Consider the following 13,777-nt stretch of genomic DNA (forward strand, 5'->3'; position numbering starts at 1 on the left):
TCCAGTCACCCAGAGATTAACCCTTGCTATCTGTTTTCGAGGTGAACAGAACCTACCTGTTGCATTAGACAGAGCCAGGGATTCCATGGAGCCACGAGGGGTCTGCTCTGTGGGCGTCATGTCCTCTGTGTATTTCAGGGAACTGATTGGATGACGGGTCCGACACTGCTGAGTGGACATGCCCCCTTCCTCCTCCTCTTCCTCCTCATATTTGGGGACTTGGATGCTGCCTCGGGTCTCACTGAAACTCTGACTAGACATATCACTGTAGCTCTCCTGAGATCTCAGCCTCCCTGGGTAATAGTCTTCTCGGCATTCTTTGATGAAGCTGCCAGCATGTCCTGTCATGGCCAGTGACGAGCTCCTTTTGGGGTTGCTGAAGTGCTTGCCCCACATTTCAGGCTGGGCCCCAGCCCCTTGCCCTCCTGGACTGTAGGAAGTTCTGATGTTGCACTGGCTGAGGAGCTGCAGAGGGCTCTGGGACTGGTTCTGCTCCATCTTGTTCCCATAATGGTAGGGCTCTTCCCGGCTCCTCCAGATGGGGTCCCGGTTGAGACTGGGCGTCTGGCTGGACAGGCTGAGCATGTCCATTTGCAGTGACAGGGGATCTACATCGGCTGACAGCCGGTTGGAACTCACTTGCAGCTGGCTGTGCTGGTTCAGCATGGGCTCCTCCGTCTTGCCCTTGTTCTTGCCAATTTTGGCACTGCGCCGGGACTCCTTGGCCCTGGCGTTCTGGAAGGCGGAATCGGAGGAGTCAGAACCATTGGGGTCTTCCCCAGCACTGCAGGCCCGTGAGCAGAATATCTGGCCCTGCTTCGGAAGGAATGGCCGCCCCAGGAGGGATTTCTTGCAGTGAGCACAGCAGAAACAGGTCTCGGTGGCATGCCAATGTTGACCATCATAGGTCATTTGACCTTGGTCAATACCTAAAATAATGAGAGACATTGGAGAGGCTGATGAGCTGCTCAGAGCCCTGCACTGGGACATGAAACACACTGCACCTTGGTTTGTCTCAGGATTCCAGGTGCGGAAGAATAAATTAATAAATCAACAATCAGACTCCTATGTAAATGGTATTCATGTCCTATTACGAGAACTCCTTGTTGTACCAGTATGCACCTTAACTCATTTGCTCCAAGCACAAAGACTCGAGGTTAAAATGACTTGTCTATGGATCCTTCTGCCTGGGACACATTTCTCCCTGACAAATAGCGATAGTAATACTAACATATGATCATGCCCTGCTTTAACAGCTTTATATATGTAAACTCATTTAATCACTCAACTCCTTGAGCTAGCTTTCTAATATTATTTGCAGTTTTCACATGAGAAAATAGAGGCAGATGAGGCTAAGTAACTTGTGTAGGGTAACATAACTAGGAACCAGAGACAAGATCTGTATCCAGGAAGTTTTATTCTCAACCATGATATTGATACTATCTCCTTCACTCTAGGTAGGCATCTGCTCAAAAGCCAACTCCTCTGAGAAGTCTTCCTGTCCACACTAATAGTGATTTTCCATTGCTCTCCATACTTACCTGCTGGAGTTTTCTTGATAGCATTAATACCACTTTACATTGCAACAGTCTATATATGCATCTGTTTATTATTTCTCTCCCCTGCTAAAAGTGAAGCTCTATGAGGACAGACTCATTAAGTTTCAACAGCATCTCCAGGACCTGGAACATGGCTGGTGTATGACAGGGCTTTTTGTGTATAGATAGATTGAGTGAATCCCATTACTAGCATATGCTCTTCCGATGGGTAAGTCACAGCAGCAACTCAGTGGATGCTATGGTGAATGTTTTCTCCAAAACTCCTAAGTTGAAATCCTAAATCCTAAAGTGATGGCTTTAGGAGATGGGGCTTTTTGGGAGGTCACTAGCTCATGAGAGTGGAGACCTCATGAATGAGATTAGTGCCCTTATAAAAGAAGCCTAAGGGAGCTCGTTTGCCCCTTCCACCGTATGAGGACTCTGCCAGAAGGCATCATCCAGGAAACAGAAAACAGGTCCTCAGTAGACACTGCATTTGCTGGTGTCTTGAGTTTGAACTTCCCAGCCCTCAGGACTGTCAGCAATGCATTTCTGTTACTCAGGAGCCACCCAGTCTGTGCTCTTCTGTTAAAGCAGTCTCAACGGACTTAGTGGGAAATAAAAATGTGGATTTCAACTCTTGTTAAGGAAAAATCTGCTTTTGGTGAAGAAAAACCTAGACATGGTATTGCCAAAGCTATTGCCCCTGTGGGAGCATGCGTACCCTTTGCTTAATTTCATCAGGAAAGGAAGAGGTACAGTTCCTCCCTGTGACAGGACTGTGTCAGGTTTATACAGCCTGGTCACACTGCTTACTAAGGGAGCCTCCCACAGCCCTGGGCGTTCTGCCTTCTCATCATCTCTGCCCTCTTCTGGCTATAGGACTTCATCTCCCTGTGGGACACCATTTCCTGCCATCTTCAGGCCGTGAGCTTTGGGTGGGGCAAAAGCTGACCTGGGGCCCAACATAGGCCAGCAAAAAAAAAATCTGCTCTCCTGGCACCCAGGGACTGATTCAGGGGTGGGCAAGGGACCTGCACTAAGCCAACACCTATCATTGCTTTTTCTAAGGCAGGACTTTTGCTACGGCAGTCACACAGCAGGCGTTTTTTATAGCAGTTGTTAAACTGGCAGAATGGAAGCTGATCACTGCTGGGGCCCCTTCCTGTGGGGACAGCCTGCTGGGAACACAGCCTCAAACTATGACTGTAGGGTGGACCAGGACCCTTGCAGTCTCCTGATACATAATGATACACGGCTTCCCAGAAACAAGGACTAACGTGACCTTCGTCTTCACTGGCTGAGAGTTCCTGAGCCTGGACTTTCAAGGAAGAACTTCTGGAGACTTGTCTAAAGAGGTGGTGAACATGAAATTAGGGAGAAGAAGAGAATCGCAAGAACAAAAGGCCACCGGCCCAAGCAGCCTGTCTTTCTCCTCCACTGTCTATCCCCTCACTTTTGTGTCTATGGAGCCCAGGGAGAGAGGCATGAGGGCAATTCTTCTCTTATTAGCTCTTTCCCAAACTACAGGGTTCTCTTTTCATTTTGGAACCTGGCCTTAGAGACTAAGAGGGGATTTTTTTTTTTTTACAGGGATAGGAGCAGCCACAAGGGTCACCCCAAGTGGGAGAGAGGGAACTGTGTGAATCAAGTGAATCAACTCCATCTCTCTCTTTTTTTGAGACAGATCAACTCCATCTCTTACAGCGCCAGTGCTCCCCGGTAGCATGAGAAAGAACCAGCTGGGGCGGGGCTAGAAACAGACAACCCCAAGCTCTGTGGACACTTCCTCCCCAGGCCCTTGGGAGAAAGCCGAGGCAGACATCACAGGGACATAGGACTCTGTAGTAGTTAAGCATAAGGCTCCAGGACCCTGACAAACACAGGTTCAAATCCCAGCTCCATCCCATTGCAGCTGGTTGTAAAGACGCTGAAGGCCATCTGCTGTTCAAATCTTGAGTCTACTGCATTCCAGCTGTGCGACCCTAGGCAAATGGCTTCATCTCTCTGTTTTTGTCTCCCCTTCAGTACAATGGGGATAATCCTAGTAGTTGGTAACTGAGTGAATATGCACGGAGTGCTGAGAACTGGGCCTACTGACCAGTCTTCTTTTATTTGCATTAGGACTGAAAGCCTGTGTCTCTCTTTGCTGAGGGTCACTGCCCAGATGCAGTCCAAGAAAGAACGATGAGGCTGCTCTGTCTCTCCTCCCCTCTCCCACCCTCCTTTTTCTCCTCCTTCTCACTCCCTTTCTCAAATGCCTAGAGTGCAGAGAGCTCATGATGGCATCCCTGGGTCCTTTGGTGAGCTCTAATCAGCACAGCATCCAGAGCAGCTGCGGCGATCCCCACTCCCTGTTAGAGGTACACAGGAAGTCCAGTCCCTCTGGCCCGTCTGCCACCAGCTGCTTCTCCACGCTTTGGCAAGGAGACATGCTCAGATGCAGCAGCAAGGGCCTAGTTCCTGGGGCTGGGGGCCTCATGGAAGGATGGGCTTGGGTTGGGAGAGTGGAGGGGAGGTATATCATAAAGCGGCCTGGCAGGCAGCAGAACGTGGTCCCCGATAAACATCGATGTCAGATGGTCCTCTGAACTGCTCCTGAACTCTAAGCATCTGGAAAAGGGCTCTGCTGTTCAGCATCTAAGCGTTCCTTTTTTATTCCTTCTCTAAGCCCTTTAAGCACTTCTTGGAGGGTGTGTGTGTCTACTGCTGCCACAGCCTCGGTCTGTTTATAGGACTGTTTACTCTGCTGTGCACAGGCAAAAGTACCGTTGCCCTAGCAACGGCTGCCTGACACAGGGCCTGCTCTGAGTGGCTGTATAAATACGGAATATTTGTACGGTATGGTCAGAGGTAAAGCACCCAGTGACTGAGGTATGCGTGCTGTAGAGAGTGTGCTCTTTCGCTGTCACAGGAAAATTATGTTTGATAGAAAAGTGGATTTAAAACAAACATTAGGGACAGCATTTTAACTATAGCGGCAGTAATACTGCAGGCCACCATGGTCCCCTTTTCTGACAAAACACTGACACCTTTTTATGGATTTAATAGGAAAGGAGGAGGGAACTCCAGTAAATGTGCTGGGCAGCCAAAGGGAGACAGTAAGAGAAGAAAACCGAGGGGCCATCGGAGGTGTACATGCTGCAGCAACAGAGAGATTTTTCTCTCTGCCAAGTACTGAGCAAAAATTCTAAGCGGCGGTTTCTGGAGAGGCTCTTAGCCTCCAAGGACAGAAACAGAAAAAAACAGAAATATGGATGGGAAGGGGTACTGTTGTCATGGACTGGTATTCTGCACACATGGCCCCTCACACCTGAGCAAGTGTGCACTTGCAGACTTGAATTCTCGGTTGGGCAATACTGGGTCAAGACATTGCACCATTTTCCATGATACTGTCCCACCTGTCCCCTTCTTCACACGTCTTGCCACTTGTCACAATTGATCTTTGCATTTCCTAACTCTTAGCAAAAAGAAGGTTTATCTGTTTGACCACTTTGATCTTGTGAGACATGAAAGCTCCTGGGTACGTTCTTTCTTGGACTGCATCTGGGCAGTGACCCTCAGCAAAGAGAGACACAGGCTTTGAGAGGGGTGAGGATTTTAGGGGTTAGGGGATGGGGAATTTGCCATCACCCAAGCCCCCAGAAGGAAATGCTGCTGACAAAGGTCTTCACAGCAGAGCTTAAGCCTGGGCCTGAGTATATGGGACAAGAATGCCTAATGACAAAGCCCTGTTGAGCATACGGTAGATGTCTTGTCCACAAAGCCAGGGTTTTTATCAGTACACAGAACTCTCCAAATACTAGCTAATTTTCTATTTGAATACATCACTTCTTATGAGCCAGGAAGACAAAGCCACTTTCTGTGGTCCTAATAAAACCTTTTAAGTGGGGCGAAATGGGCTCCAAAATGGATTATCTCTATATCTCCTCACTCTAGGTAAGAAACTGGCAGCTTCTAAACAGACTTCTTGGGATTGCACAAGCCACTGGACGATCTGGCTGTGATCTCACAGACATTCAGCCACTGCCAGTGTTTTATTTCTCCCCAATGTTGGCTCCTTCCCAAGGTGCCAGAAAAGGCAACTTGAATGAATAAGCCACAATGCAGTACGATCTGGAATAGCCTCGAAGGGTTGAACAAATTGGTTATTTGCAGAGGGAAAATGATTTTCACCATCTCAAATCTGCCACTGGTTGGGGGAGTTAATAGTTTATGGACTATTTGAGGTTCACTTGCTTTGCATTTGGCTGGAATAGCTTTTATTTATTTTTTTTTTAAGACATACTTGCCAGAAGCCACTGGATTTCCCTGACTATCCCTTCCTACCAAGAGGACCACTTTGGTTCCTCCCTCTGCAAATCCCCATCTTGTCCCAAGGAGGCTATGGAAGATATCTGTTTAGATTTTCCTTCTGAACTTCCCCCACTGCCCTGACCCTCAGTTATAGGACTGTATGGCACATAGTCCCAACTTGGAGGTGGGCCCTTGACCAAAGCAAGGCTGATAAGATTCTTATTTGGAAGAACTGACCTGCAAGCTGGCAGAGACATAGTTCTTCTCCTTTTGAGAATGCAAATACTAAGTCTAGTATCACTAGTGAGTCATCTCGACCATTAGGTGAAGATAGCTTGTCTCAAATGATGTTAACAGAAGGCAAATTAAGCTGAGATACAGAGAAAAAATCTGTTTTGTCTGAACCCTTGATCCACCCCTACCTGAAGCCAGTATACTCTTTGGCCTTTCTAGTGTTGTGAATCAAGAAATTCCCTTTTTCAGTTAAGTTACCATGAGCTGGGTTTCTATCACTTGCAATCAAAGATATTTTAACTACACCCAAAACAAAGGTGACCTCATCACAGAAGGACAAAGCCAACTGCCAAGTATTGCCTCACCTATATGTTGGGCACAGGTGTCACAATATTCTGCATACAAGGACTCGAAGCAGTGGCAACAGTAGGGTCTTCCCTCCTTCATGATGTAGCGCTGGCCGCCCAGCACTGTCTCACACTCAAAGCAGCAAAAGTGTTTCATGTGCCAGTGTCGCCCCTCGGCTTCTGTGCATTCATCTGCAAAGATGATCTGGAGATGGGGAAGCCAAATGGTCAGTATGTGAGACCCATCCAGAAGGACACACTTTAAAGGAAGAAAGCTATGGGGACCCTGAACTAGAAGGGTAAGAAAGCAGCTCCCACTCACAAATAATTAAATAAAAATCCATATGTATATGTTTATTCTGTATGTATATCAGTTCCTATATATGGATTTACCTAAAGCATAATTAAACATGATTTCTGGCCTAGCCGGTAATTAACTTGACCACATTTAATAAGAGAAGGAATGTTCCACCCTGGAGAATATAAGGCAGGATCAAAAACTGACAGCTCACAGGCACATTGGACATACATATCTGCTTCATTGGTCTGGACACATTATTTTTTTAAATAGAAAATATCATATTAACACTTGGAATCCTGGTTTCTCTTTTGAAAACACAACATTTGCCATGCTCAGTGCACATTCCTACATGGCAATAATAAACAAGAGCTAAAAAGAGAGGCTGCTGCTTTCTAATGAGTGGCAAGTTCTCCAGTTTGTCATATTCTTCACCCTTCCCTATTGCCTTAAATAAGTCACCTTCATTTACAACACCTGCCAGGCCCTCACAAGCATTTGCATTTTCCCCCAATATAGAGTTTTTAACATTTCAAAGCACAGATTTCAAAGTTTACTATAAAGCTACAGTAATGAGGCCAGCATGGCACTGGCATAAGGCTGGGCATATAGATGAACAGGTATCCAGATTTAAACTCATACATATATGGTCAATTAATTGTTGAAAAGGGGGCCAAGACCATTCCATGGGGAAAAGAATAGTCTTCTCAACAAATGGAGCTGGGACAACAGGAGAGCCTCATGTAAAATAATGAATTCAAACCCCTACCTCACATCATACATAAAAATTAACTCAAGGCTGGGTGTGGTGACTCACGCCTGGTAATCCCAGCATTTTGGGAGGCTGAGGCAGGTGGATCACGAGGTCAGGAGATCGAGACCATCCTGGCTAACATGGTGAAACCCTGTCTCTATTAAAAATACAAAAAAATAGCCGGGTGTGGTGGCAGGTGCCTGTAGTCCCAGCTACTTGGGAGGCTGACGCAGGAGAATGGCGTGAACCCAGGAGGTGGAGCTTGCAGTGAGCCGAGATCGCACCACAGAACTCCAGCCTGGGTGACAGAGTAAAACTCCATCTCAAAGAAAAACAGAAAAATTAACTCAAAAGGGATTAAAGAGCTAGGGGCAGAAAAACAATACAATGCTTAGAAGAAAACACAGGTGTAAATTTTTATGACCCTGAAAGGCAATGGTTTCTTAGATATGATGCTGAAAGCATAAACAACAAAAAATAAAGTAGACTTCATCAAAATTAAAAACTTTATGCTTCAAAGGACATCACTGAGTAAGTGAAAATACAGCTATAGAATGGGAGAAAATATTTGCCAATCATCTGATAAGGGACTAGTATACAGAATATATACAAATCACTCTTACAACTCAATAATAAAGAGAAAAATAGGCCGGGTACAGTGGCTCACACCTGTAATCCCAGTGCTTTGAGAGGCTGAGGTGGGTGGATTACATGAGGCCAGAAGTTTGAGACCAGCCTCGCCAACATGGTGAAATGCCATCTCTACTAAAAATACAAAAATTAGTTAGGCATGGTGGTGCATGCCTTTAATCCCAGCTACTCAGGAGGTTCAGTCAAGAGAATCGCTTGAACCTGGGAGGTGGAGGCTGCAATGAGCCAAGATCATGTCACTGCACTCCAGCCTCGGTGACAGAGTGAGACTCTGTCTTTAAAAAAAAAAAAAAAGAGAGAGAGAAAAATAACCCAATTGAAAAGGTTGTCAAAAAAATTTAAATTAATTTTTCAGACATCTCTCTGAAAAAGAAGATACACAAATACCTAATAAACACATGAAAAGATGCTCAACATTATTAGCTGTTGGGGAAATGTGAATTGAATCAAAACCTCAATGTGATACTACTTCATACCCATTATGATAGCTATAATGAAAAAAAAAAAACAGATAATAACAAGTATTAGTGGGAAAGTGGACAAACTGGAATCCTCATTTATTGATAGCAGGAATGTAAAATGTTATATTTGTTTTGGAAGACAATTTGGCATTCTCTCAAAAGATTAAACTTAGAATTATCATATGACCCAGCAATTCCATTCCTGGATATACACTCAAGAGAACTAAAAATATATGTACACAAAAAACTTGTACATAAATGCTCATAGTAGCATTGTTTAGAGTAGCCAGAAAGTGGAAACAACTTAAATGTCCATCAATTGATACATGGCTAGACAAAATGTGATATATTCATACAATTGAATATTATTCAGCCATGAAAAGGAATGAAGTACTTACATATACTACAATATGGATTAACATTGGAAACATGCTAAATGAAAGAAACCAGACTTGAAAGGTCACATATAATTTCACTTACACGAAATGTCCAGAACATGTAAATCCACAGAGACAGAGATAGATTAATAGTTGCCAGGGGTTAGGGAAAGGGGAAATGAGGAGTGACTGCTAATGGACACAGAGTTTCTCTTTGGTTGACGAAAATGGTCTGGAATCAGCAGTGATGGCTGCACAGCTTTGTGAATACACTAAAATCTACAGAATTATTTACTTTAAAAGGGTCCTTAATACTATGCAAACTATATCTCAATAAACAAATTTCAAAGTGTGTGCTTCAATCATATTCTAATTGTCATTAGACAACACAAAGTTGTATTCTGAGCACCAATTTTCAGATGTGGAAACTGAGGCATGAAGGTAAAAAGGTGTCCTAGAACCACAGAGTTGGACCTGAATTTAGTTTTTCAGCTATCTTTCTAGAAGGTCTCTCTAGAACATCACCATTAGTGTTAGAATCCAAATTAGTTAAGTCTGATCAGCTTCCTCCTAGAAAGTGAGTCCCCTGTAGGTAGTTTCTAAGAAAGAAATGCCCATGTAACACTAGGTTCTCTGGCTGAAAAAGGGGAGTGTTACTCACCTCCCACACTGCTATTTACAGGGAAAGATAGATGAAAAAAAAATCCTTTGCACAGGAGGAATCCTCTGTCTAGGACTTTTATCCAAATTATTCCCATAAAAGTGGTCAGATTTAGAACATTCTTATTTCTGCTCCCAACTTATAAAGCTAAACCAGGTTTTCCATTCTGTCAGCTTACACGGTAGTGTGTGCTTCTAGTAGGGGAAGAAGGCAAGGCAGAGGTCTTGCGTTCTATCCTGCTTTCTTAAATAGGGTACTTCTTAGAGCATGGAGCAGAGATATCCAAATGAAGTATCCACCTGCCTCCTGAATTTTCATTCAGAACTTTTATAAACTGTAGAAAAATCAAATAATGCTACCCATTTTCTTCTCTTTTCTAATCATTTTGCAGCACTGGATCTTGGAAAATGGAACTCCATTACTGATTATTCCATGAGATTAGGGTTAATATCTAAAGATGCACAATGCAATTTTGTTTTGTTGTTTTGTTTTTAGAGTTCTGAATTTACTTAGGGCCAGTTATATGTCACTTGGGGATCTTCACGGATATACAAACTGCCTTCCCAACAGGAGGCCATGAGACCGCCACACTCAGTAAAGCAGGCCACAACCCCAGACATTCCAGTAACCGGGGATGGGTGGGGCTTCTCTCCCAAAAGGGTTAATGCAAAAGAATGAAGTTGCCTATGGCTTTCTTCAGTGCAGAGAGCCAGAAGACCATGTGTTGGCTATGGTGCAATGAAGGGGTGATGGGCAGGTAAACCTGCTGGAGTTTGCTCTAACCTCATCGCAGGCTGCACAGCGCGGCTTCAGGCACTCAGCATGGTGCCTGCCACAGTATATCTTCCCATCTTGGTAAAAGTAGATCAGATCCACCAGGAGTTCATTGCAGACAGTGCATACGAAGCATGGCGGGTGCCAGCAAACGCCATGGCCAGCGCGTGACGCAAACACAGCGATGTCTCCACCATTGATCTGGCCTCCACACTGCGAGGCAAACAGAAACGTCAGTAGTCACACCAGCCCCCATCTCCCAGTGCTGTGCATAAACGATAAAGGACAACCACCATTAGCTGGCTACTGAGTGCTTATGTTCAAAGCAGTCACTATGCTTCCTGCTTTACATAGACAGCAGGGCAGGTTTTTCTTGTCCTCCCTGAACTCTCCTTTCCTAAGGCTTACAAATAATGTAGAGATAAAGTCACTGGGAGAATGAGGAATCACAAAGATGAGAAAGAAAGAAAAGCTCTTTTAGCACAATAATGTACAGGGGTTCTGCAGGCAGGAGGCAAACTGGCACAGATGAAAGCCTCATTATCTTTCAGATACTTTAAACTCCATGCAGAGACACAGCCAGGTTTAACACCAGGAGGAGTGGCTGGGGAGGGGGGGTGGGTGGCAGGACGGGCTTGGAGGAGGTGGGCCTATGCTTTTAGATGGGAGGGAGGGTGGGTACTTAATAGCACGCTCACCCTTAACTATCTTCTCTGTGTGCCTTTCAGACATGCATTTAGCTTGCTTCCTCTAACATCTTTCTACATAGTCTTGATTGACATGGCACCACTTCTAAGGTCAAACTATGGAAAGGATTTCTTCCTATCCCTTCCCTACCTTCTCACTCATTTTCTCAAGTTGCCTCTTGATCCTGAAAGAAACAAGGCAGAATCACTGGCCACCTATGCTTATAGTTGGGGTTGGGACAAAAAGAATATGATTTGAAGGTCTCTGAGGGAAGAATAAAGTATGGAAAGTGGATCTAGGGAGGTGCTCTTGCTGACCATGGCATGGGCCATGAGGTTCACAGGTTGAGTCTAATACTAGAGTCCTACAAGAGTGGCTGAGCTAAGGGGACAATGTCTAAAGAGCAGAGAAGCTACCTTCAAATCTTTCCCATGCTATGGGTTGAAATGCATCTTAGAAAATGAAGTGAAGACCTCAAAAATAGTCTCTGGGAGCTCATCCATGTGTGACTGGACAAAAGAAAGGCATCATGTTATCCTTACCTTCTGTGACAATGTTAGCAGAGTTAAAGCATGCAGACATAATCCTATATAACCCTCACATGAGTCATCATTCATTCTTTCTATAGATGACAAAACCAAGGAAAAGTAACATGGTCAAGGTCATCTGGAAGAAACATGAGTCAAACTTACGAAAGCTCTTTCTACCTCCACACTCTTGGCACTATTCTACACGATTCTTGGCACCTGCCCACAAAATGCCCAACCTTCCTTCTCCCTTAGGCAAACTCAGCTTGCCTGGTTCCAGGAGACTGATCTTAGAGTAGCAAGGATTCTCCAGCTTGCCTGGATTGAACACAGTGAATCTCAGATCACAACCACTGACCACCTGTACCTTAAGGGTGGGTCCCAGATATACTTTACAAGAATAAAGAACCCATTGCCAAAGCTCTGGTCAATTAGCTCTCCCTTCCCATATAACTGAACCTTCTCACTCTATCCCTCTGAAATCTCAAACACGGGCCTCAAATGACATCTGCTTCCCTTGGGCAGCATCCTACCTCCTCTTCATTGATCCAGTTAACATATCTTCAGCTCTCAAGGGGTCTATGCAGAGCTTAAGGAGTTAGATAGGAATGTTAAAAAAAGCTGTAGGACTTAGAGAAGTACCAAGAATGACAATCAGCATTGGAAAGCCTGTGGCAGCTGAGAGGTGGGGCAAGGTGTATTCCCACCCTGCAGTCTCTAAAACTCTTCTTCACCACACCCTGAGCGCTCAACAGGAGCAGAGGAGACAAGGAAATCCAGAATCTTGAACTCAGTGAGGTCCCAGGGAGAATGCCTCTTCACTCCCCTGAACCCACTCTCACCTGTTCACAAATAGCTCCTGTCAACATGACTGGGAAGGGCTTCATGCACTTCAATAAGGAACTCTCAAATCTCAGGAGAAGATCATTTACCTCCTCTTTAAATGGCTCTGGTTCTGGGATGATCCTGCGAGGGAGGCTGACCCATGGCCCGAGCCAACTCCATTTCCTAAAGGTCTCTTTTTAAAATATAAATCCATCATGTCATTGCTCTGCTCAGTCCTTCCAATGGCTCACCCAGAACTCTGACTTTATCTGAATTCTTTCCCTTCACTCCCTCTGCCCCAGCCCACTGGCCAACTCACTGTTCCTTGAACATAACAGACACCCTCCCGTCTCAGGGCCTCTGAGCCGGTCATTCCTTCTGCCTTAGCATTCCCTCTGCCCTAAAATCTGCACGACTCACTCCCTCTTGCACATCTGTGCACATCTTTGTTCAGATCTTCTAAGTGGGGTCTTCCCCACCAACCTTAAAACCGCAGCCTCCCCACCTGTCCAGCACATCCAAGTCTCCTTCCTTGCTGTATTTTTTTCTATTTTGTTGATTACATTTATTGTCTGACTTCCTCCCCTAGAATCCAACTCCTTAGAAGGGCAAGATGAAACTTTCCTGTCTTTTGTTCAGTTCTGTTATCTCAGGCACATAGTAGGCACTCAATAAAACAATTGTTGGATGAATGAATGGGTGAAAAGATGCCAGAACAATGCCTCTTCACTCCGCTGAATCCATGCTTACCTGTTCACAAATAGCTCCTGTCATGGTGACTGGGAAAGGCCTGACATTCCCACGGCCCAAGTTTTCACGTTTCCTCTGGCTGCTGAAAAGCTTCAGCTCCCTCTTCTCTTCCTCATCCAGGGAGTTACAGTATCGAACCTGAACAGACAGAGAGTAGCATGGAAGAAGTCACCCTTGCTCCTTAAGATTCCCGAAGCCCATGACTCTGAGTTTTCTCGTTAAACACACTCTCATTTGGTTTTATAGCCCTCGCCTGAACTTTAACCACAACAGCCTTGGAGAGATTTAAGGTGAGTCTCTGCTAAGATTGCTGACAGCCGGAAGAGTTTACCAAAGGCTCTGAATTCTGGATCCCCAGCCTTGGGCAGGCTAAAGGTTCTGTGACTGCTCCTTATCGTGGCTGCCTCACTCTGCTCACCATATTAAGATCAAATCATCTGGGGTGGCTCAGCTGCCAGGAAAGAGCTGAGAAGTTCTCCTTCTTTCAAACTGCAGGAAACTGATACTTTCATCTCCATGTGCCCATGCAAGTGATCCTTGACATCAAGAATGACTCTAAGTTGGTGAGCCAGAGCAGGTATCCATGTGCTCACAGCT

General features: G+C 45.2%; 1 protein-coding gene across 6 annotated transcripts in view; it reads right to left on the minus strand.

Moving 5' to 3' along the window:
• The window catches only part of PRICKLE2 (prickle planar cell polarity protein 2), a 353,291-nt gene that overhangs the window by 53,254 nt on the left and 286,260 nt on the right, over window positions 1-13,777 (minus strand). For 5 of the 6 annotated variants that reach the window (XM_065538699.1, XM_065538702.1, XM_005547533.5 and 2 more), the window contains 4 exons: window positions 13,181-13,318; window positions 10,401-10,604; window positions 6,434-6,620; window positions 57-929 (listed from right to left, as the gene is read on the minus strand). In XM_065538699.1, coding sequence (XP_065394771.1) covers window positions 57-929; window positions 6,434-6,620; window positions 10,401-10,604; window positions 13,181-13,318 — 1,402 coding nt within the window. Of the gene's footprint in view, window positions 1-56; window positions 930-6,433; window positions 6,621-10,400; window positions 10,605-12,447; window positions 12,508-13,180; window positions 13,319-13,777 lie in introns of those variants that run through there. The other variant, XM_074032617.1, reaches the window with a different exon arrangement.

The sequence above is a fragment of the Macaca fascicularis genome, chromosome 2 (assembly GCF_037993035.2).
Source record: "Macaca fascicularis isolate 582-1 chromosome 2, T2T-MFA8v1.1".
Classification (NCBI taxonomy): Eukaryota; Metazoa; Chordata; class Mammalia; order Primates; family Cercopithecidae; genus Macaca; species Macaca fascicularis.